The sequence below is a fragment of the Leopardus geoffroyi genome, chromosome A3 (genome assembly GCF_018350155.1).
Source record: "Leopardus geoffroyi isolate Oge1 chromosome A3, O.geoffroyi_Oge1_pat1.0, whole genome shotgun sequence".
Classification (NCBI taxonomy): domain Eukaryota; kingdom Metazoa; phylum Chordata; class Mammalia; order Carnivora; family Felidae; genus Leopardus; species Leopardus geoffroyi.
The window spans coordinates 15,082,475-15,103,856 of record NC_059336.1 but is presented as its reverse complement, the minus strand read 5'-3'; the positions used below and the strand labels follow the sequence as shown (position 1 = coordinate 15,103,856).

At 51.8% G+C, this 21,382-nt stretch overlaps 2 protein-coding genes across 2 annotated transcripts; one reads left to right on the top strand and one right to left on the bottom strand.

Moving 5' to 3' along the window:
- The first annotated feature begins 216 nt into the window (after positions 1 to 216).
- On the top strand, positions 217 to 9,538 carry SNX21 (sorting nexin family member 21). The gene is made up of 5 exons (XM_045443823.1): positions 217 to 220; positions 3,860 to 4,152; positions 4,487 to 4,754; positions 5,183 to 5,340; positions 8,481 to 9,538. Exons 1-5 carry the CDS (start codon positions 217 to 219, stop codon positions 9,153 to 9,155), a joined length of 1,398 nt encoding a protein of 465 aa, XP_045299779.1. The 3' UTR covers positions 9,156 to 9,538.
- On the bottom strand, positions 9,535 to 21,363 carry ACOT8 (acyl-CoA thioesterase 8). Its single transcript, XM_045444424.1, has 6 exons — positions 21,245 to 21,363; positions 19,819 to 19,955; positions 13,999 to 14,224; positions 11,952 to 12,109; positions 11,198 to 11,392; positions 9,535 to 9,765 (listed from the first exon to the last, which is right to left on the bottom strand). Exons 1-6 carry the CDS (start codon positions 21,361 to 21,363, stop codon positions 9,647 to 9,649), a joined length of 954 nt encoding a protein of 317 aa, XP_045300380.1. The 3' UTR covers positions 9,535 to 9,646.
- Positions 21,364 to 21,382: the final 19 nt, after the last annotated feature.

Below are 21,382 nucleotides of genomic sequence, written 5' to 3'. Positions count from 1 at the left end.
CAGCCAATCAGATCCTGGGGTCAGTGAGTGCCTCCCCCCCAACCCCCGCCCCATCCCAGAGTCCTAGCCCATTACCTAATTTAGCCAAGGGCCCTTGCAGAGAAATTTAAGCCTCTGAGCAGGTGGCAGGCCTTGATGTCCTAGATTCTTGGGAGGAGAACCCGCCCCGCTCACCGCCTTAGCAAGCCCCTGCTCAAGAATCATGTTTGCTCCAAGATGGGTAAGGACAATCAGAAGGCAGACAAGTGAGGCAACAAGGTAGACTGGGAAGAGAACAAAACTTGAAGTCTAAAACCCAAGATCCAAATCCTGTCTCTGCAAGCTATGCACTCTTAGGCAAGTGACGATGCCACTCTGAGCTTCAGTTTCCTTCTCTGCGAGACGGAGATGGGGACGGTCATAACCTCCCTCACAGAGAGACCACGGTAAACGGGGGCCCAGGTACAGGCACCTAGCTTGTGCCAGCTCCAGAGGGTTGATGCTTGGCAAGTGGAATGTCCTGTCTTTGAACCATGGTGGAAGGCAGGGGAGGGGGCGAGGAGGAAGTGACAGCCACGGTTTGTGAACCTCTACGACGTGCCACACTCTGTGCTAAGCATTTTAACCACGTGATCTCATCTGGTGCTCATCCTCTCAGATAGAAGCTATTATTACTCCCTTTTCCCGGGGGACCTTTGTAAATCGTAAAGGCCTATAGTCATGTTGGGTGATTCTTATTAATCCTCAAGGGAAGTCCTATCCAAATAAGAAATCTATGGAGGGGTCCGGGAAATGGGTATGTAGTTGGAGGAGAAATAAACTTTGAAAGCAGTTCCCAAGGGGCTCCTGGATGACTCAGTTGGTTAAGTATGGGGCTCTTGACTTCAGCTCAGGTCATGATCTCAGAGTTTGTGAGTTCGAGCTCCACATCGGGCTCTGTGCTGATATCAAGGAGCCTGCTTGAGATTCTCTCTGTCTGCCTCTCTCTCTGCCCCTCCCTCACTCACGTGCTCTGTTGCTCTCTCTCAAAATAAATAAACCTAAAAATTTAACAAAAAGAAAAAAGAAAAGAAATAAAGCAGATCCATCTCTCAAATACACCTTCTCCAGGGAAAAGATGTGTGGGATTCACTTTTTTGAGGGAGAGGGAGACTAGAGGACGAGGGGCAGGTTCTCCACGTGGGTAAAGGGGCAGCTGGCCCATTCCTAGAGCTCGGTGAGGAAGTCTGGAGCAGCTCAGCTGGCCGTCCGGAGAGCAAAGGGATGTGCAGAGTGAGTCCAGTCCAGAGGGGGTCCACCCTGAGAATCCACAGAGCCTAGGGTGGATGTTGGAGGGGTAGGTGATGCTGTGGACAGTGGCTAAGTCAACAGAAAGAGCACTAAGACAACTAAGCACAGAGCCCGGGGCCAGTGAAAGGAGGCTGGATTCCAAGGAAGGCAGACGGACAGTGGCAGCCCAGCCCATCTTCCTCTATTTATAGACATTCCCAAGAAAAGCTCAGTGGAGCTAGGCCAGGCTACAGAAGGCCTCCCCTGTCCAGGCAGAGGGCCAAGGGGCAGCAACACCAGGGGATTCCAATTTGGATGTGAGCCCTGGAACTGCAGGATTCCTTTGGAACAGCATGTGGAACCCTCAGCAATCATTTGTTCCCTGATTTGTTCTTTCATTTATTCAGGGAAATACAGAAGGTCCGAATTTATCTATTCCCCTTGACCCTTCCAATCCCAATCCCCTTTCCTCCACATCTTGCCTGCTGCTCTGGTCAGACTAAAATGCGGCTCCAAACATCACCTTTTCTAGCCTTCAGGTCTTTGTACATGCTGGGTTTTTTTCTTGCCAGTAATTCTGTCTTCTTTCTCTACACCTGCCTACTTCCCTGTCATCTTTCTCAAATTTTTTTAAGTTTATTTATTGATTTTGAGAGAGAGAGAGAGAGAGAGAACAAGCAGAGGAGGGGCAGGGGGGGCGGCGGATAGAGGATCTGTGCTGACAGAGAACCTGATGCGGGGCTCAAGCTCACAAACCGTGAGACCATGACCTAAGCCGAAGTCGGACACTTACCCAACTGAGCCACCCAGACATCCCCGTCTTTCTCAGCTTTACCATCATTTCCTTGTGGTGTTTGGCTGGCTCAGTCGGTGGAGCATGCGACTCTTGGTCTTGGGATCTTGAGTTCGAGCCCCATGTTCGGTGTAGAGATTAGTTGCAAAAAAAAATACAAATCAAAAATAACATCACTTCCTTCAGGATCCCTCCTCCTCTACCCGGGCCAAAGCAGTCAAGGGTGGTTTTCTGGTAGTTTCTTCAATCATATCCCTGAGCGTGCCACATGACATGACCTGTTCTGAGTTCCGTGGACCAGAGACACTTACCTGTTCATCACTGCATTCCCCAGCACCTCAGCACGTGGCACTTAGCAAGTGCTCAATAAATATCTTGTTCTTTATAAGACTAACTGAACTGGGTGACATCTGGTTATGAGAAGGAACTTCCTAACTGTCGTGGTTGAATAATAACAGGAACGGGAAGCCTCAGGAGATAATGAGCTTCCTGTTACTGAATGTATGCAATCAGGAATTCAATGACCATCTCTCAGGGAGGCTATAGGGAGATATTACACAGAATCCAAGGATAGGGGAGGATACAAGACATCAGGAGATCTAGTTCTGGTCCTGTTTGTATGACCCAAGGTAGGTCCCTTCCCCTCACTGACCTTCAGACCTCCCATCTGTAAAATAGAAGTGCCAAACCAGATTTCTGACAACCTATGGTTTTTTTGAACCCCTGCCTTGTACCCAGACTTGTGAAACATGCCAAAATACAACTTAATATTCTTGTTTGGTGTTTGGTGAATAAGTGAGTGTTGAATCAATCAATGAATGAAGGGGGCCTTTTTTGCCCCAACACCCTACTGCTAAGCTGAATGAAGAGTAGTTAGAGCCTTGAAATTACACAGACTTGGCCCTAAATCCCAGCTCCCCTATTTCCTAGCTCTGGATTTTGGGGAAGTCAATTTGCCTCTTCATCCTGAAAATGGACCATTATTGTCCAATAACAGCCCCTCCCCCAAGAGGTTGAGTGTGACATGTGACCCCATATAAAGTGCCTAGAACAGGATGTAGGACACAGTGGAGCCTCAAATGAAAGCCCTGCCTTTTCTGCACATAGGGGGGCAGGGAGTATGTTTTCCATTCAAAGCGATTTCCCTCCACCTCTCTCTGGTGCCATTCAAAAAGGGTTAGGAACGATTGTCAGAGAGATTTTATTTGTTTAATTGTATAACCAACAATATCTGCCCTGCTAGGGACTGATAGTTTGGGCTTTTGACAAGAAGTGACAATAAATTATTCCTCCTGCTGACCTCCTGGTAAAAGATGAAACACAGCCAGCCCTTTAGAAGAGCTGCTGAGATTACCACGCCTCCCGTGTGTGGGGGGAGAAAACAAAACAAAACCAGAATTAGGAACTCAGGAGACCTAGGCTGCAAGGCCCCACATTCAGACACCTCTGGCAAGCTGTGTGACTCTGGGCAAGTAACTCTGCCTTTCTGGATCTCACTTCCCCGTTTGCTACTTCCTATGTGTGAGGCTCAAATGAAATTATGAAGTTGTAAGAACCTGAGAACACTATGGAAACAATAATCACTATGTAGCTGATCAATCTGTCAGCCTCTGCTCTGTGCCAGGCACTGAACCAGTCAGTGCCCTTTCAAAGGCTGAAAAATTAGTACTAGTTTTAATTATTCCTGTTTTACATAGGAGAAAACCTAGGCTCATCGAGGCCAGATGCCAACTCAGATCACGTGTCTTCTCCTGGCCTCAAATTTTTCACCAGAGAGATGGGCTTCCAACGGTGGCATAATGACTTTGGAAAGTTAAGAGTGCTTGGGTGGAGATTGTGGGACAGATTGGGGCCAACCGGGACTGACGGGATCTTCGGGACGAGCGGGAGGTTTCACTGAGGGCGTGAGCCCCCTTAGATTGGGTAGGATCCCGCAGGAGGCTCGGGTTCGCCCAGGCCTACCCAGGATTCCCAAGTCCCTCCCGGAGCGAAAGGCCCGGGATTCCCGGGAGGCTCCGGGGAGCGGGCGGGGCCGGGGGCGGGGCGGCGGCAGGAAGCGGCCGGAGCGGCGCTCGGAGCGGCCTGAGCCCGGGGAAGCCCGGCCGGCCTCGGTAAGCTGCCGGGACTGCACTCGGACCCCGGGGGACCGCGCGCCGCTCCGTGCACCGCGGGCGCGGGAGGGAGAGACGCGCCAAGGGGCGAAAGAGACGAGGGGAGGGTCCCAGCCGCTCCCGGGCAGAGCTCGGCCCTAGGCTGCGTGGGTGGGAGGGAAACGACGCCAGGCGACGCCCGGGGCTCGCAGGACCCCCAACGGGCAGGGGCGGGGCCTCCGCGGCGCCCCTCCCTCCCTCCCCTGACTGGGCCCGCCCCTTCTCGCGCGGCTGGGGGGGGGGGCGGTCTCCCTCCCTCCCCGGCCCCAGCCCCAGCGTCGCGCGCTCCCCCCAGGGTGCCATGGCCTCACGGCTCCTGCACCGGCTGCGGCACGCCCTGGCCGGCGACAGCCCGGGGGAGGCGGCGGCCGGCCCGGAGGCCGAGCAGTTCCCGGAGAGCTCGGAGCTAGAGGACGACGACGCCGAGGGCCTGTCCTCCCGCCTCAGCGGCACCCTCAGCTTCACCAGCGCCGAGGACGAAGAGGAGGAGGACGACGAGGACGACGGAGAGATTGGCCCCGACCCGCTGCCCGCCGGGGACGGGGCGTCGGGGGAAGATGCAGGCGAGTTCCCGAGGACAGAGGCGGGACCTGGGGCTCCATTAGGCCTCCACCCCAGCCACCTCTTGGCTGTGTGACCTTGAGAGAATCACAACACCTCTCTGAGCCAAGTTTTCCCTCGTGTCAAATGGGGGAAGTCACTCCCATCTCGAGGTTGCTGCGGGCATTAAATGTACAGGATCCGGGATGTACAAATCCGAACAATGTGCTCGCGATGTTTGGGGGGTGGAAATATTTATTTAGAGTCGGCCGTCTGCTCTGCTAGGCGCGGTGTTTGGCCCCAGACCTCTCCCTGGCTTTCGGTTTACATTTATGTCAAATGGAGATAAAGCCTGTCTCACCTGTTGGGAGGATGAGTGAGGTCACTGCATGTGGTTTATGTCGACCTTAGCCCCAGGCCCATTGGTGTAACTGGTCATGTGCTCATGCAGAACGAAGCCCCCCACCTGATGGGCAGCGGGGCAGTCAGCCCCTCACAAGGCAGTTGCAGGATTTCTGGAAGAAGTCCCGGAACACCCTGGTTCCCCAGCGTTTGCTCTTCGAGGTGACCAGCGCCAACGTGGTCAAGGACCCGCCCTCCAAGTACGTGGTGAGTGAGGGTCCAGGAACCCCTGGGCTGTGAGTTTAGAACTCTGGCTAAGTAGGGGAGACTCCAACTTCCTGAGGGGGGCAGTCTGGCTGTGTAGTTCTAAAGGATCACTTCATTTTAGGGATGGGGAAACTGAGGCCAGAAAGCAGATATAACTTGAGCAAGTCCTCAGGCAAATGATTTAGCTTCTCTGAGGGATTATGGACCTGCCCCCCATCCTGGTTTTGAGACTAAAGAGAACTGGTGTGTGTGCCCCCCAACCCTAGGTTTTGCAGACTGTAGCAAAATACAAGATATATAGGAAAAAATATTATCTGGGTCAGACCTGAAACCCAAGTTGCATTGGTTAGTGGTTAAAAAAAAAAAAAAGGGTTTTGGATCCAGATCTTGATTCAGATCCCACTTACTACCAGCTGTTTGACCTTCGGTGCGTTGTGTAACCTTGATAATGCTATTTTCTCATCTGAGCGGTTGCAGAAGTTAAATGAGACAGTGCACAGAAAGCAAGCCCTTAGCATTGTGCCTGGCATTATGAAGTGCTTGATAAAATGGCACCTCTATTATTATGACTTAACCTTGGCTTGGAAATGTCTGGCATCCCGGTAGGGCCTGTTGTGGCATCCTTACAACCCAGTTCCCAGGCACCCACACTGTACCCCATGATGTTGTTCTGAGGGCTGGATTTAGGGGGTAGGTGGGGTTAGGATGAAAAGCAGTGTGGGGGAAGGCCTTGGAGTCTGTTTTCCTTGCTGTGGAAAGGAGAAACTGACATGGAGAATGAGGTCGCCAGGTCCTGAGCCCCAGCCCGACCTGGCCAGTCTGGGCAGTGGCAGCTCCCTGCCTCCGACATCCCTCATCTTCTCCACCCTCCTCCATTTCTGACTCAGCAGGAAAGGGGCCTGTAGCACTGTCCCACATCTGGGCCTCTCTCCATTCCTCTCCGCTGCTGTTAGTAAACAGGGGCCACGCCCATGGGGTGCCTGCTCCAATTTGAGCAGGGATGCCTCTGATGATCTAGTCTTAAGTGGCAAAAGTCCCAGCCAGGCGTCATGCACAGGAGAGGGACCCCGAGGAGCAGCTGGGCAGCATGGTGGGGGTGGGACTCTGGAAAGAGAATGATAAGACAGAGCAGGATGGCCAGATAGGTCCTGACCCGTGTTTGGGGGAGACAAATCCCCTTCTCTGTCCAGTGGGGACCCTACATCCTGACTTAACTTCTGGGGTTAAGAGCACAGGCTGTGGAATTAGGTTGGCCTGGGTTTCAATCCCAGCGGGGCCATTTGCCAGCTGTGAGACTTGGGGGGACGTGTTTGATGAGTCAGATGAGATAATGGCTCTAAAATGTTTTCTTTTTGCCAAAAAACTAAAAGTAAAAGCTAGATAAATATAAGGGGGTCATTTTAGACCAATGCTTCTTGAAGTGTATTCTGCAGGAAATTGTTTTCCGGGAATGTTAACAATTGTTCCTTTGAAAAAGAAAAGAAATTAAAAAAAAAAAAAAAAGATTTGCAGTCGATATGTTTTGGGAAAGCAGAATCGAAGAATAAAATTTCTTTAAGGTTAAACTTTTTATTTATTTATTTATTTTGTAATGTTCATTTATTTCTTAGAGCGAGAGACAGAGCACAAGCGGGGCGGGGGTTGGGGGGCAGATAGAGAGAGGAGACACAGAATCTGAGGCCGGCTCCAGGCTCTGAGCTGCCAGCACAGAGCCTGACATGGGGCTTGAACCCACGAACTGTGAGATTATGACCTGAGCCAAAGTCAGATGCTCAACTGACTGAGCCACCCAGGCACCCCAAGGTTAAACTTCTTAATCCTTTAAAATATTACCGTACACTGAATCTTCCAGAGAAGTATAGAATAAGCAAGCCTAATTGACCAGAGGTGGCTGTAATGTGGGCAGTTTCGCAGAGCAGATTCGAGAAAAGTCTGGGTTTGGTGTTGGTGTGCCTTCAACACCTGATGCTCACTAATCCCCCTTTTTAAGTCTGGTGGCTCAGCATTATGCTAGATTAATCCGTGTTCAGGTTCTCAGCTTCACGGTCATCCTGCCCCGTGTTTCTCAGACACTGGTCCTTCCAGTACCACCTTCACAATTCTTGTCCTGGCTAAATGCTAGTTGTACCACTCCTTGCTTAACATTTTTCGTCTTAAACAAGTTCAAAAGATTTTAAAGGTCTACTGTATGGGGAGAGCCTAGTTTGCCATAAAGAGAACCATAAAAATTAATACAATAAAATCCGTGAAAAATGACACCGTGTCATTAAACCCTGTGCGAATGCTATTGCCCGAAGGCTCTGCCCGGAGATTTGCTTTCTAGCACTTTTCTCAAGGTGGAGATGAGAAGTGTTGGAGAAGTGCACTTTAAAAATCAGACTGAGAGCCTCTTAATCTGTAGTCAGGATTCAAATTAGGGGGAGTCACCTCTTGTCTCTGATTTCAGTGTTATTTACTCCAGCACATAGCACCTAAAATCTCAGGACCAACATGTATTTATACACATTCCACTTGAGTAGACATGACCTAGGCCAGTGCTTTGTTCACTAGAGAGGAGGGCGGACCCAAGGGGGAGCACTGCCTTGCCTGAGGATACACACCTCCAGGGGAGTAGCTGCCCAGGAGTTCGTGCAGTGCCCAATGGCCTTTTCACAATGACCGCTACCAGGGCTGTCTGAAGACCTCTCCGCCAGTTTGGAATAACCTAGCTAAGGAGGTGGGGGTTCTGTGTCCAGAGTGGAGCAAAGCCCCAGGCTGGTCCTGAAGGTTGGTTCAGAGGCCTAAGAAAGTCGCCTGGGTTTCAGTTCACCGCTGGTTTTCCAGAGAGGCTATCAGAAGAGCTAACTACCCTATGGGAAGGGAGTGCTCCCTGGAAGGGACAAAAGGGGTGGCAGCTCTAGGCACTGAAGCTCATCTCTGTCTTTCTCTCCCTGTGCTGCCTTGGGCCTGGGTCATTTCAGACGAGCCTCAGGTAAGATGGGACTGGGCTCCCTAGCTGCTGCCCCAGCAGCTCCCACCCTCCTGGGCCCAGTCTCAGGGACTAAGGGGAGAGGTGGGGGAACAGAGCTTGAAGTGCGGGTGTGAGGAGGGGAGGGGTACGTGGACAATTCACACCTGCCCTGACCCCACCCTCCCCGCAGCTCTACACCCTCGCCGTGATGGGTCCAGGGCCACCTGATCGCCAGCCAGCCCAGATCTCTCGCCGCTACTCGGACTTTGAACGGTTGCACCGAAACCTGCAGCGACAGTTCCGGGGCCCCATGGCTGCCATCTCCTTCCCCCGGAAGCGCCTGCGCCGGAATTTTACCGCGGAGACCATCGCCCGCCGCAGCCGGGCCTTCGAGCAGTTTTTGAGCCACCTGCAGGCAGTGCCCGAGCTGCGCCATGCCCCGGACCTGCAGGACTTCTTCGTGCTGCCTGAGCTGCGACGGGCACAGAGCCTCACCTGCACTGGCCTCTATCGTGAGGCTCTGGCACTCTGGGCCAATGCCTGGCAGCTGCAGACCCAGCTAGGCACCCCCTCGGGCCCAGACCGCCCTCTGCTGACCCTGGCTGGGCTGGCTGTGTGTCACCAGGAGCTGGAGGACCCTGGGGAGGCCCGGGCGTGCTGTGAGAGAGCCTTGCAACTTCTGGGGGATAAGAACCCCCACCCTCTGCTGGCACCCTTTCTGGAGGCCCACGTGCGGCTCTCCTGGCGCCTGGGCCTGGACAAACGCCAATCAGAGGCCCGCCTCCAGGCCCTGCAGGAAGCAGGTCTGACCCCCACGCCACCCCCCAGTCTCAAAGAATTGCTCATCAAGGAGGTACTGGACTAGACTTACTGCTGCTGTGGGGAGAGGCACTGCCCCAGGATGGGGGATGGGGATGGGCAGTAAGGACACAGCAGTTGGGAAGTGGTAGGGGGTGCTGGGAACCCCTGTAAGTCCTACAAAGAATTTGTAGCAAACCAAGGAAATACGTTCTTTCTGTCGAGCTGGGCTCAGGACAAGCTCCGGCTGGGCTTGCCCTGGGATGGTGCAGGGAGGAAGCCGGATACAGCCTCTCCAGCTCATGAATGTCTGGGGACGATGCCCCAGGGTAGGTCAGTGTCACCTCTTCCTTGGCCAGAGGGCCAGGGACTCTGCCTCTGGAGTCCTGGAGCTGAGGGCTGGAGCAGAGCTGCAGCCTGGCCCAGGGGAATTAAAGGCCAGCAGCTCCAGTGGTATTAGTCTCTTTATTGGGTTTGGGGACAGAAGGCCCAGCCCTTGACTGTAATTCCTGCCTCAGGAATTGGGGGAGAAGCCCCAGGCCAAGCTGGTACCTCTGGCTACAGCTTGCTCTCTGAGACCCGGGACTTCACTCGGATCACGCCCTCTTGAGCACAGGACACAGCCAGGATGCCGTCCCGACGCCACAGCCGCCCTTGGACCAGCCCCCGGGAGCCACCTGCGGGTGAGGAGAAGGGTGAGAATGACCTCGCTCCTTCACAGCCCAGCATAATGTGCTGCTTGAAAAGGGTGCAACTGGTCTGACAGCCCCATACAAGGGCACACTGAGTGTTGTGGCCTCTTCCAATCTCTAGGTGCCCCTTTATGAGCCTATTATGGATGGTCCCTGGGGGTAACTCCTGTGGGAACCCCACTTGACAGTTTGAAAGCACTTTCACATATTCACTGGCTTCCTCAAAAAGATCACAGGGGAGGAGTTCTAAGGACAGTCTTGGTCAGTAGCTTGGCCAGGTCGAGCCACCCACCCTGGCCACTTGTAGCGAACCTGTCACTTCCCTTTCTAATAAATGAAACCGGTCCTCCAGGGTGGTTCATGAAAAAGACTCCCACACTGCCCCCACCCCACTAGCAGGAAGAAGGGGGTGTTGGGAGGGCCTGGGGCCATCAGGGCTGGCCACCCCTCCTTCCCTGCTTAGAGATTCCCCTGCTAACCCTGGGCCCGAGTTGGAAGGTTCTGAAGGGAGCTGCTGGTCTCCCCTACACAGAGTAGAGCTCACTTAGTTCTCATAGTAGCCAAGTGAAACAGGCCTCACCCATTTTCCAGATGAAGACAGCAAAGTCCCAGGAGGCTCAGGAACTCGGCCATAAGGAGCCAGCCAAACCCGAACCCAAGCGTCCTAACTGCAAGGCTGTTGATCCTGGATTGTGATACTGTTGGTACTGGAGACTACCCCCTTCCCTGAATATAGAATCCCTTAAGTTTTGTCCCTGTTTTACAAAGCGAGGCTTTTCTTCCTTTGAAAAGTAGTTCCCTAGAAAGGAGCCCAGGGTTCTGAGACCAGGCACTGATGAACGAGTCTGGGCTTCTCTGCACACTAACAGTGTCCAAGTTGTGGAGCCCTCAGAGACGACCGAAGGCCCTGACCCCAACCAGGTTGGCTAATCAGCACTATTGCTCAGGGAGCCTCTCAAAAATAGTTTCCTGGATTTTATCCAAGACGTGCTGAGTCAGAATCTTGAGGGTAAAATCTGAGAACCTATTTTGAAAAAGCTCCCCCAAGTGGCAGTCTGATGGGCCACCAGGTTCAGATACCACTGCTCGTGGGACCCTATTTGTTCAGATGGGGAAACTGAGGCTCATAGAGGCGCTGGGACTTGCCCAGGATCACACAGAGAATCTGAAGTGGTTCTGGACTAGAACCGGGTCTTTAGTACCTTCTGCCTGTTACAGATATTAAGCTGAGCAGGTGTCCCGTTTCAAGCCTCACCCTGTCCTTTTGAAGAGAAGAATGCCAGAGTCTAGAGGAGGCAGGAGAGGAAGTGACATGTGCAGTGCCCCACAGGCTGGGGGCGGAGGGCAGCATCACCCCAGAAAGCAGGCTTCCTGCCCCCCAACGTCAGCACCCTTGTCCTGGTGGCCCCATACTCACCAGCCCAGGGGCTCTCGCATTCATAGAGCATCCAGTGGTCAGCTCGGAAGGGGTTGTGGAACCACATGGAGTGGTCCAAAGAGACCATGAAGTTCACGTTACACTGCCACTGGTGGGGCAGCAGTGCTGTGCCCAGGAAGGCATAGTCCGAGATGTAGGCAGCCACACAGCAATGCATCTTCATGTCGCCCTCCCCTGCAACACGTTCCAGCCCCATCAGCCCTGGGCTCCTGGGCTTTACAGCTCAGGACCTGCAGGGAGGCGGGGGGCAGAGAGGGGCTGCCACACACAGATGTGTAGACTACTCACTGTATCAGGGCACCTGGCCTACGGGATGTGTGTGTGTGTGTGGCAGGTGACAAAGGCAGCAGGGATGGGCAGAGGACAGGGGTGAGTGAAGACTGAAATCCAGTCTTCACTCCGTAGGTCTCCCTCACTGGGTCCTTTAAGGGGTATCTTCTTCCAGCCTGCACAGAGGCACCGTATGGTTAGCAGAGGTCCTGGAGAAGAACCAGCAAGGTACCTTGCCTTCCCCAGAAAGGGCGGACATCAGGATGATTATAGTCCCCTCCCCTTTTTCCCCACACAAGCGGCCGAGAGGGTCCCGGTGAGAAGCTAAGCCAACTCCCCACCATGCAGACAAGGAAACAGGTCCAGAGAGGGGAAGTAACATGCCCAGCACCACACAGGGCATATGAGGTAAAGGCCGAGACCCCTGGAGAGTGTTTTCTTCGAGTCCTTGGGGTCCTCTTACCAATATGGCCCCGGGCTCGCACCCAGAACATCTGTTTGGGCTCCTTGCTCTGCAGCTGGCTCAGGATTGGTGGGTTTACCAGCTTGATCTCAATGGGCACCTCCTTGGCAGCAATTCGGTTCAGTCCCACCCGGTATATCTCTTGGAGATTGGGGTCCCTGAAAGTAAAGGGGGAGGGGAGAGCCTCTCTGAGCTGCCTCTGTGACCCCCCTCGGTCCTCCACAGGGACTCCTGACTTTTCCCCCACAGCTCACCTCCTCTCTGGCAGGCAGAAAAGGAGAGTGTGTGAATCCTTTCTTTGCCACTTATGAGCCACGTGACCTTGGCAAGTTAGTAACCTCTCTGGGCCTATCTTCCCATCTGCAAAATGTAGATAATGACAGTAGCTACCGGAGTACCAAGGTGTACCCCATAACAGGCACTGTTGCAAGCATTTTGCGCACGCTCACTTTTCACAACGACCCCGTGAGACAATGCTATTATCACCCCGATCCGATAAATGCATTAGGCCCCCGACGGTCCAAGTAGCTTGCTCAGCAAGTGGAGGAGGCAGGGTCCAGACCCAGGCAGTGTGGCACATGCTCTTAACTACTTCACTATTCTCAACTTTCAGAAACAGGCTGTACAACTTGGACTGAGTTACCCTAAGCAAGTGGGAACACTGTGTCCCCACAGGGGAGGAGCCCATTTCTAGGGACAGTAACAACCAGCCCTGGTGCTCTTCCCCGGTATTTCCACTTTCACCCCACCCTCGAGGGCACCCTCCCACAGATCTCCTGTGACGATGGCATGTTCTGTACCTGCACTCTCCGCCACAGAAGCCGCCAGCCACATGTGGCTGGTGGCTTCCTTGTTGGACTGCACAGCTCTACATTTACGGACCCTTAAGAACAACGTCCTCCTTTTATTTCAGCAAACGTTTTTGAGCTCTGACGGCAGACCAGGCTCTCTGCTTATCCCTCTCTGTCGGTAGTGGTGTGACTACAATTTATGGAGCATTCACTGAGTACCTTATTGTCTCTTACCTCACTTAATCCTCACAGCAGCTTTATGAGGGAGGAATTATGATTAGCACATTTCCTAACTGTGGGCACCGGCTCAGCGTGGGAAAGCAACTTGCGCAAACTCACAGAGCTAGCAGAAAGAGTCTAAATTTGAACCCAGGCCTTTACCAAAAGATAAAACCCACACCCATCCCATCAATACCGTGCTACGTCCCCAGCGTGCAGCACAAGACACGGGAGCTCTCCTTATGAGACAGCTGTGAAGTAGGCAGGACAAACATGACCATTCCCATTTTCCACATGAAGAAGCAGGGCTCTGAGAGGCTGGGGAGTCACGCAAAGTCGCACAGCAGGCGAGCGCTATCAAAGGCACAGACCCGGCCAGAATCCGTTGTGTCTGTCCTGTGTCAGGACCCAGAGCTCTCTCCCCTGCCCCAGCACTTTTCCAATTGTATTAGCTACGATCCAAGTAAGAAATATATTTTACCAGGCGATACTGAAAATATTTAGCACCCACGAAGGCAAACGCAGCAGGGACCGTCGCCCCTGCCCGGCATGAGCTCCTGGGCTGCTGGATCACGAGTGACCCCAGAGGAGGAGAGGGATCACTCAGAGACCAGGAAGGGACGCACCAAGTAATTACGAAAGTATTTCAGTATTTGCGCAACCAGTAAAGCTGCAACAGTACCTGAACTGGCTGAATCACTAAGCTCTGTGTTTATATCGTGACCCAACACACTTGCCCATGCACACCTACTCGCACACTCCACAACACACACAACTGAAACTAAAGCTTCACAAAAGGGTTCTTACCCTCCCTATGCGATATGCTCCAATATCTTCTTTCCTGGTCCTTCTCTCTCCCTCCCTCTCTCTATGTATGTATACATGCGTTGTACATATACATATACATATATATATATATACACATATACACATACATACACATACATGGGTTTTTTTCCCCTAGAGTTTTAAAATGGACTCTACGACCCACTGACAGGTGACAGCAGCAGTTGCCCTGGAGCCTCAAGGTCTCTCACCTTAAATACTGGTCAATGAGGGCCTCATGGTCAAGCAGCTCTTCCGGTGGGGGCACAGCGGGCATGGAGAACTGGTGCTGCAGGGGGCTGGGCTGTGCCTGCTGGAAGGAGGCCTGGCAGATAAAGATGGGCTTGCCATGCTGCACGGCCTTCACGGAGCGCACAGAGAAGCTCGTCCCTGTTCGCGTCCGCTCCACCTGGTACAGTACCGGCACCTTTGGGTCCCCTGCAGTGGGCACAAGGGATACAGTGAGCCCAAGTAAGCCCCACGGGACAAGTCATCATCACAGTGGCTGGACAGGCACCTCTGCTACTCGTTCTTTATTCCTTTTCTGTTCTGCAGCAACTGACTGAGGTCCGCTACGGCCTAGGTACTGGGGATACAGGGACAATACCAGACCCTGTCATCCAGATGCTCTGGGACAAGTGGAGCTCCCCTCTCTCAACAGCACAGAACAGAGGGGCATGGCCAGATTCCCTGCATTCAAATCCTGGCCCTGCCACTCACTGTGTGTGGCCTTGAGAAAATCATTCAACCTCTCTGAGCATTTTACCCTTCTCTACATAGGGATCATCAGTGCTTATCCCTCTCAGTATTTTAATGATAATTAGATTAGCCACAGTTGTAAAGTGTTTAGAACATCCAGCACAGAGTAAGTGCTCTAGAAGTGTTTGTTAAAGAAACTAAATAATCTCCGCTTTTGTCTTGCTTCATCTGTGACTGGGATCTTGTCATGAGTCCAATACTATTCTTCTAGATCAGAGGTCAGTAACTCTGGCCTGCCGCCTTTTTTGTTTTCTAAGAACAAGCTGAAGCTACTTATTGAGAGTTTAGTATAGCAAGGGAGTCAGCCACCATCACTTGTGTGTGGCAGAAACTCAAAGGCAGGCAGAGAAGTGGGAAAGCATTATAGTGAAAAAAGATACACCATAAGCCACGACCGGAAGCTGTTGGCACAGGAAGTCCGTAGGGAGCTAACTAGAAACAGGGCATATTTGGCTTTCTCTGGTTGGTCCTAAGTTGGAAGTGGGGAAAAAATTAGGGAAGTTATCTCTGTTAATAAAGTCTTGGCTGTTTGGGGCTGATCATTCTAGGGGCTATGGTCTGGCTTCCTGTGCCGGTTGCTAGAGATGGTGGTCTGACTTCCTACAGGTCTGATGTGTGGACAGTAGGTTGGCTTCCTGTGCTGCTTGCTGCCAACTGGGGATCAGAATCCTATTTTTTTTTTCAACATTTATTTTTTTTGGGACAGAGAGAGACAGAGCATGAACGGGGGAGGGGCAGAGAGAGAGGGAGACACAGAATCGGAAACAGGCTCCAGGCTCTGAGCCATCAGCTCAGAGCCCGACGCGGGGCTCGAACTCACGGACCGCGAGATCGTGACCTGGCTGAAGTCGGACGCTTAACCGACTGCGCCACCCAGGCGCCCCCAGAATCCTATTTTTATAGATGGTCTGGCCATTGTCTGTTTGACTATTCGTCCCTCAGAAGCCTACTGTCGGCCAGTCACTTCATCTTAGATGGAAATAGCAGTCCCTTGGCCCTTCTCTTCTGGATGTCTGCATCCCCAGTGTAGGACGGAAGCCACTGGCCCTGCCCCGAGGCCTATTAGCCCTCAACAAGCTAGTCTGGAGGATTTTTAGGAGCATCTCCTTGGTGTCCCTGAAGTTCTTCAGTGCCTGAGTCAGGCCGATGTTGGAGAACTCTGACACCTTGGCAGTGAGACGTCCTGGGGATGATTTTCAATTTTCAGATGAAAGGAGCAGGTCTCAGGAAGTGTCGCTTCCTCCACCGTCATCCAAACGGGGAGCCAACGGGGCACCGGAGGCTCATTCAACCAACAGCAGTAGACACCACCGTCTGAAGCTGGCCGGTCTGCTCAGCAGGCTGCTGTCGGGCATTGCCAAAGGGTGGGGGCTCCTCAAGGTCAAAGGCCTTTAGGAAGGGCCTCCCAAGAGTCCAGATCCTGGAAACAGCTACATGTGCAGTCTGATTTCAGGTGCTGGAAAGGAACCCTCCTTTCCCGTTTCCCTACCAACAAACTTAAAAAAAGAAAAAAAAAAAAAAAAAAAAAAGCCCTAACCCTATCCTTAGGCTGCAGCTAAAACTTTCAGTTTTAGTAACTACTAAAAGTAACTACTTTCAGTTACTAGTGATTTACCTTTCGGTGTCAATGAGTTCTTGGACATTTTTACTGGAACAGAGCAGGTAGGCCCTGGAATGTGTTGAAGGAAGGGAGTCAACAGGTTGTTGGCTGCAGGAGTGACTGGTGGGTGCTTAGTAATTAAGGCGGGTTTTGTCAGGTGGGTCTCACAATAACTATGCAAAGTTCTATCCCCACTGAATAGATGAGGAAACTGATGCCATTAACATTTGTTTGAATACAGACAAGCCCATTTGTTTACATATTGTCTGTTGTTGCTTTTGCCCACAAAACCTAAAATGTTTTTTTCAAGTAGGCTCCACGCCCAACATGGGTTGTTGAACTCAAGACCCTGAGATCCAGAGTTCTATGCTCTGCAGACTGAGCCAGCCAGGGGCCCCAAAACCTAAAATATTTTTTATCTGGTCCTTTACAGATTACTGTGTGAGGACTCTAGATTCACCAAGCTCTAAACCTATACCAAGTCAGATGACTCCTATACTACATTCTTATACCTCTCTAGAGCATCCTTAAAAAAATAAATCAAACAAAAAATTAAACTGTCATTCTTTCCTGGGTTTTTAAAAAATATTTTTAATGTTTACTTTTGAGAGAGCGAGTGAGCGGGGGAGGGGCAGGGAGAGAGAGATGGGGGGGGACACAGAATCTGAGGCAGGCTCCAGGTTTTGAGTTGTCAAGCACAGAGCCTGATGTGAGGCTTGAAGCCCTGAGATGTGACCTGAGTCAGCCGCTTAACAGAGCCACCCAGGTGCCCCTTTCCTGGTTTTTCAGACAAAGAATTGATATGATAAATAGCCAAGGACAATACCCCCACCCCAGCATCTTTTATTTAAAAATATTGAGGGGCACCTGGGTGGCTCAGTCGTTTTAAGTGTCTGACTCTTGATCTCAGCTCAGTCCTTGATCTCAGGATCATGAGTTCAAGCCCCCCACTGAGCTCTGTGCTGGGCGTGAAGCTCACTTAAAAAAAAAAAAAAAAAAGAAAGAAGTTAAAAATATGGAACCATCATTACTGGAACCAGTAAGAGGTCACATCACAAACTAGTAAAAGAGCTTCCCATTTTTCCTTGCTGCCAGGAAGCTCAGAACGAACCACAGTATGCCTTAGCTTAGTTTTTTTTTTTTTTTTTTTTTTTTTAATTTTTTTCAACGTTTATTTATTTTTGGGACAGAGAGAGACACAGCATGAACGGGGGAGGGGCAGAGAGAGAGGGAGACACAGAATCGGAAACAGGCTCCAGGCTCTGAGCCATCAGCCCAGAGCCCGACGCGGGGCTCGAACTCCCGGACCGCGAGATCGTGACCTGGCTGAAGTCGGACGCTTAACCGACTGCGCCACCCAGGCGCCCCAAGCTTAGTTTTTTTTAACACAATCATTTCTTCCAAATCCTGTTACTAGCCTCCTGTCCCTTGACTTCTATTTCAATAGTCCTGTAATAGCTGCCGATTATTTCTTTTTTTTTTAATTTTTTTTAATGTTTATTTTTTTTGAGAGAGAGACAGAGTGCGAATGGGGGAGAGGCAGAGAGTGGGAGACGCAGAATCTGAAGCAGGCTCCAGGCTCCGAGTTGTCAGCACAGAGCCCGAGTGGGGCTCGAACTCACAGACCGCGAGATCATGACCTGAGCCGAAGTCAGACACTTAACCGACTGAGCCACCCAGGCGCCCCCATTTTTTTTCTTTTAAAATGTTTATTTATTTATTTGAGAGAGACAGAGACAGAGAGAGAGACAGAGAGCAGGGTAGGAGCAGAGAGAGAGGGAAAGAGAATCCCAAGCAGGCTGTGCATTGATGGTCACTTAAGTGACTGAGCCACCCAGGCACCCCACTACCAATTATTTTAAGCTGTTTTGCAGCCTCTCAAGAAGCAGGTAGGGACACAAAAAATTGATGATTATTTTAAAACAGTAGCATGGGCATGTCTCATTTCATGCTTTCCCTGGATGGAGACTTTCCAAGGAAAAGGATCCTTTCCCCAGAACCTGGTAGCTCTCTCATGGTTTGGAATGATCTCCCAAGAGTGAAAGAGAAAAGCAAAGGAGGAGGAAAGAGTGTGGAGCTTGGATTTAAATCCCAGCTCTGCCTCCCTGAGCACTGTGGGGGCTGGTTACATAACCTCTTCTGGTCCCCGTTTCCTTACAGGTGGAATGGTGGCAGGAATGCCCACCCCTCGTGTTTACTTTTAAGGACTAAACAAGGTAATGGACACAGCTATGCACTGTATCATGCAAATTTTAGTTATTCCCATGAGTTCCTCATCAAAAAAGAACCAGCAACAGTTCAGGCCCTGCACTGGATACTTTACTTACTCACAAAGACCAAAAATTCTTTAGAAACAAGAGAAAGAGGCCCATTCAGAGGGATCAGGTAATGCTCCCACTGCCACAAAACAAAATAAAACTGTCGCACTGGGCTAGAAGGGTTACAAGATCGAAAGCGTAAGCGTAGCACTTCTGGAGCTTACGATTACACTGAAGAAGTAAGAGCACATCTGCTCCCAGCTGGCGTGAAGGTGAGAACAGGGCTGACCCCACAGTAAGTATTCAAATACTCTACAGAAATGACTGTCAGGGAGGGACAGGCAGCAGGGGAACGTAGTATGAAAAAAAGGGATACTTACTATTATAACTATATCTGCAGGCGTGCTTGGGTGGCTCAGGCAGTTAAGCGCCCGATTCTTGATTTTGACTCAGGTCATGATCTCACAGTTCTTGAGTTCGAGCCCCATATGGGGCTCTGCGCTGACTGCGTGGAGCCTGCTTGGGATTCTCTCTCTTCCCCCCCCCCTGCCCCTACCCCACTTGGCACTCTCTTTCTCAAAAATGAATAAACTTTTAAAAAGTTATAACTATATCTGTAACATGAAGGGGGAAACCTCACTACTGTTTTAACATAAATCATATATTATAAAGTTCCATAAATTCGTCACAGCTGATGAGACTGTGCAGAAGACAGGGACTCAAAATTTCAGGCATCTGCCTTAGGAGTGAGGGAAAGGGAGGGAAGGTGAGATGGTTATGCTTCCCAAAAGAAAGCGTGGGTTTTAAAGGGTTACTCCCTCCCTCCTTCCTTTGATTCCAGAGCGGTAAGCGGCTGTAGGGATCTCATACTAGGCCCCTCCCCTTCTCCATTTTTCAGGTGGGAAGAACCAAGCCTGGCAGAGAGGAGGGGTGGGAGTGGGGGTGTGAGGGTGGCGGTGGTAACCTCACTCAGGATGGATGAGCACATTAGTGGCAAAGCTGAAACCAGACCCAAGGTCTCCTGATTTGCAGGCTGGTGCTCTCTTCTCCAAGCCAAGCTGCCTCCTGCTGAACTAGCAGAGGTGACAGCACCCCTCTGGGGATCCAGGACACTACTTGGCACCAGAAGGTGTGTAAAGAGTGAAGAACAAAAGACCTGTAGGGAGCAGTTAAGCAACAAAGTCATTCTGCCCCAGAAAACAGGTACACCGTGATCTCAGCAGATGTGAGGTCCAACATTCTTCTTGGCCCCCTGCTTTGCTCCTCTCTAGGCTCCCCTGAGAGGAATCAACTAACAGTCTCTCTCTCCCCCTCCCCCTCCTTCCCTCTTTCTCCTAGGTCAGCCCCCAAGTCCAGGAAGAAGTGGCTAATGGACCATCAGGGTTGGCTTGGGGATAAGGAGGGGGGTAGTTTACCTGTCCGTACAAAGTAGCAATGCAAAGAGTGCACATGGACGTCTTCACTCACAGACTTGGCTGCAGCCACCAAGGCCTGGCCCACGATCTGACCCCCAAACAGCCGCTGGGTTGTGGGTACCCAGTAATGCCTTCCTCTGTGGGGAGAGGGGAAAGCAGGAAATACTTGGGGACCAGACCAAATCCTGCGACCATCACTGAGCCTATAGGGCAGGATCTCTCAGCCTTACTGGGGTCTGGGATCCTTTTGAGAATCTAGTGAGAGCCATGGACCCTTCTCCCAAGCAAATTCCCTTATCTGCACACAGCGTACAACTTCAGGGTCTTCAAGACTGCTCAACCCTTCCGGGCTTCGGTTAAGGACAAGGAACCAATGCCCTTATTTTACACAGAGAACAGGGATCAGAGAGGGAAAGTGACTTGAGCAAGGTCACACAACTTAAACATTACCATTCCTGTGCACTATCTGCGTCTTTTCCCCCCAAGTCCAGTGTTTCTTCCACTGCTGATTCCAGGGTAAGGCAGAAGCCCCCTCAAGGTCGTGTGAGGGCGAAGATGAACCCCAAGAGCTGGGGGTAAACTGCACTGAGACCTGCCACTTACATCTCTCAACTTGGGACAGCCCAGTTCTTCCAAGAACTAGATCTAGAGCTCAAAGGGCCCTCAGACTTCAAATCGAAGCCCTTCAATGCACAGGGGAGGAAACTGAGGCCCCAGAGGTGAAATTCCAGTTTCCCATCACCCAGCCCAGCCCAGCCCAAGGTTAGACTTTTTTTAATATCACGCATTCTAAGTAGCTCTCCAGGAAGTTTTTTGTAATTCTTCAGTAACGGGAAGGGAAGCTAACACCCGAAGATGGCTTCTGAAAAGCCTTGAAGACCAAAATTATTAAATCCCTAGCTACAGAGAGAATTTAAATAGCATTGGGAAGGAAACTGGCTCAGGCCTCAGAATGAGTAATGAGCTACTAGACTCCACCTAGTGGTGGAGGGGATAAGGTGTGTAAGAGGAAAAGGACAATGAATACGCAAGCAGCTGCTTCTAAGTTTTAAACCTGATCAGCTGCGTGCACTTGGACAAGTCCCCGCCCTTTGGGGGCTGGCTCCCCCAGGGGCATGACTCCTCAAGGGAGGCTGCTGAGAAGGCTATCTCAGGCCACCACTTTATTTGCCCGGATTGCTAGGACCTCCTAGGGATGGGGCTGCGCAGACCTGGTGCGGAGAAGGAGGAAGCTAGGGCAGCGAAGGCAGATCTCTCAGGGATAAGTTCTCTCCCAACCGCAGGATGCAGAGCCTGCATCCCGCGCAGAGCCCATCCTCGTCCGGGAGACTATGAGGAGGGGGCAACGTGGTGGCGGCAGTCGAGATCAGAAGCCTCTGTCCCAATGGGGGGGGGGGGGGAGTGCAGGCCAGATGCGGCCGGCTACCTGAACAGATCCTCGTCTAGCGGCTCGAGGTTGAGCACGCTGGTAACCAGGACGCTGCGGAGGTCCCCGGGGGGATCGCCGCCGCCCTGCTGGTCCTCTGGAGCCTGCGAGGACGACATGGGGTTCACTCGCTGCCGA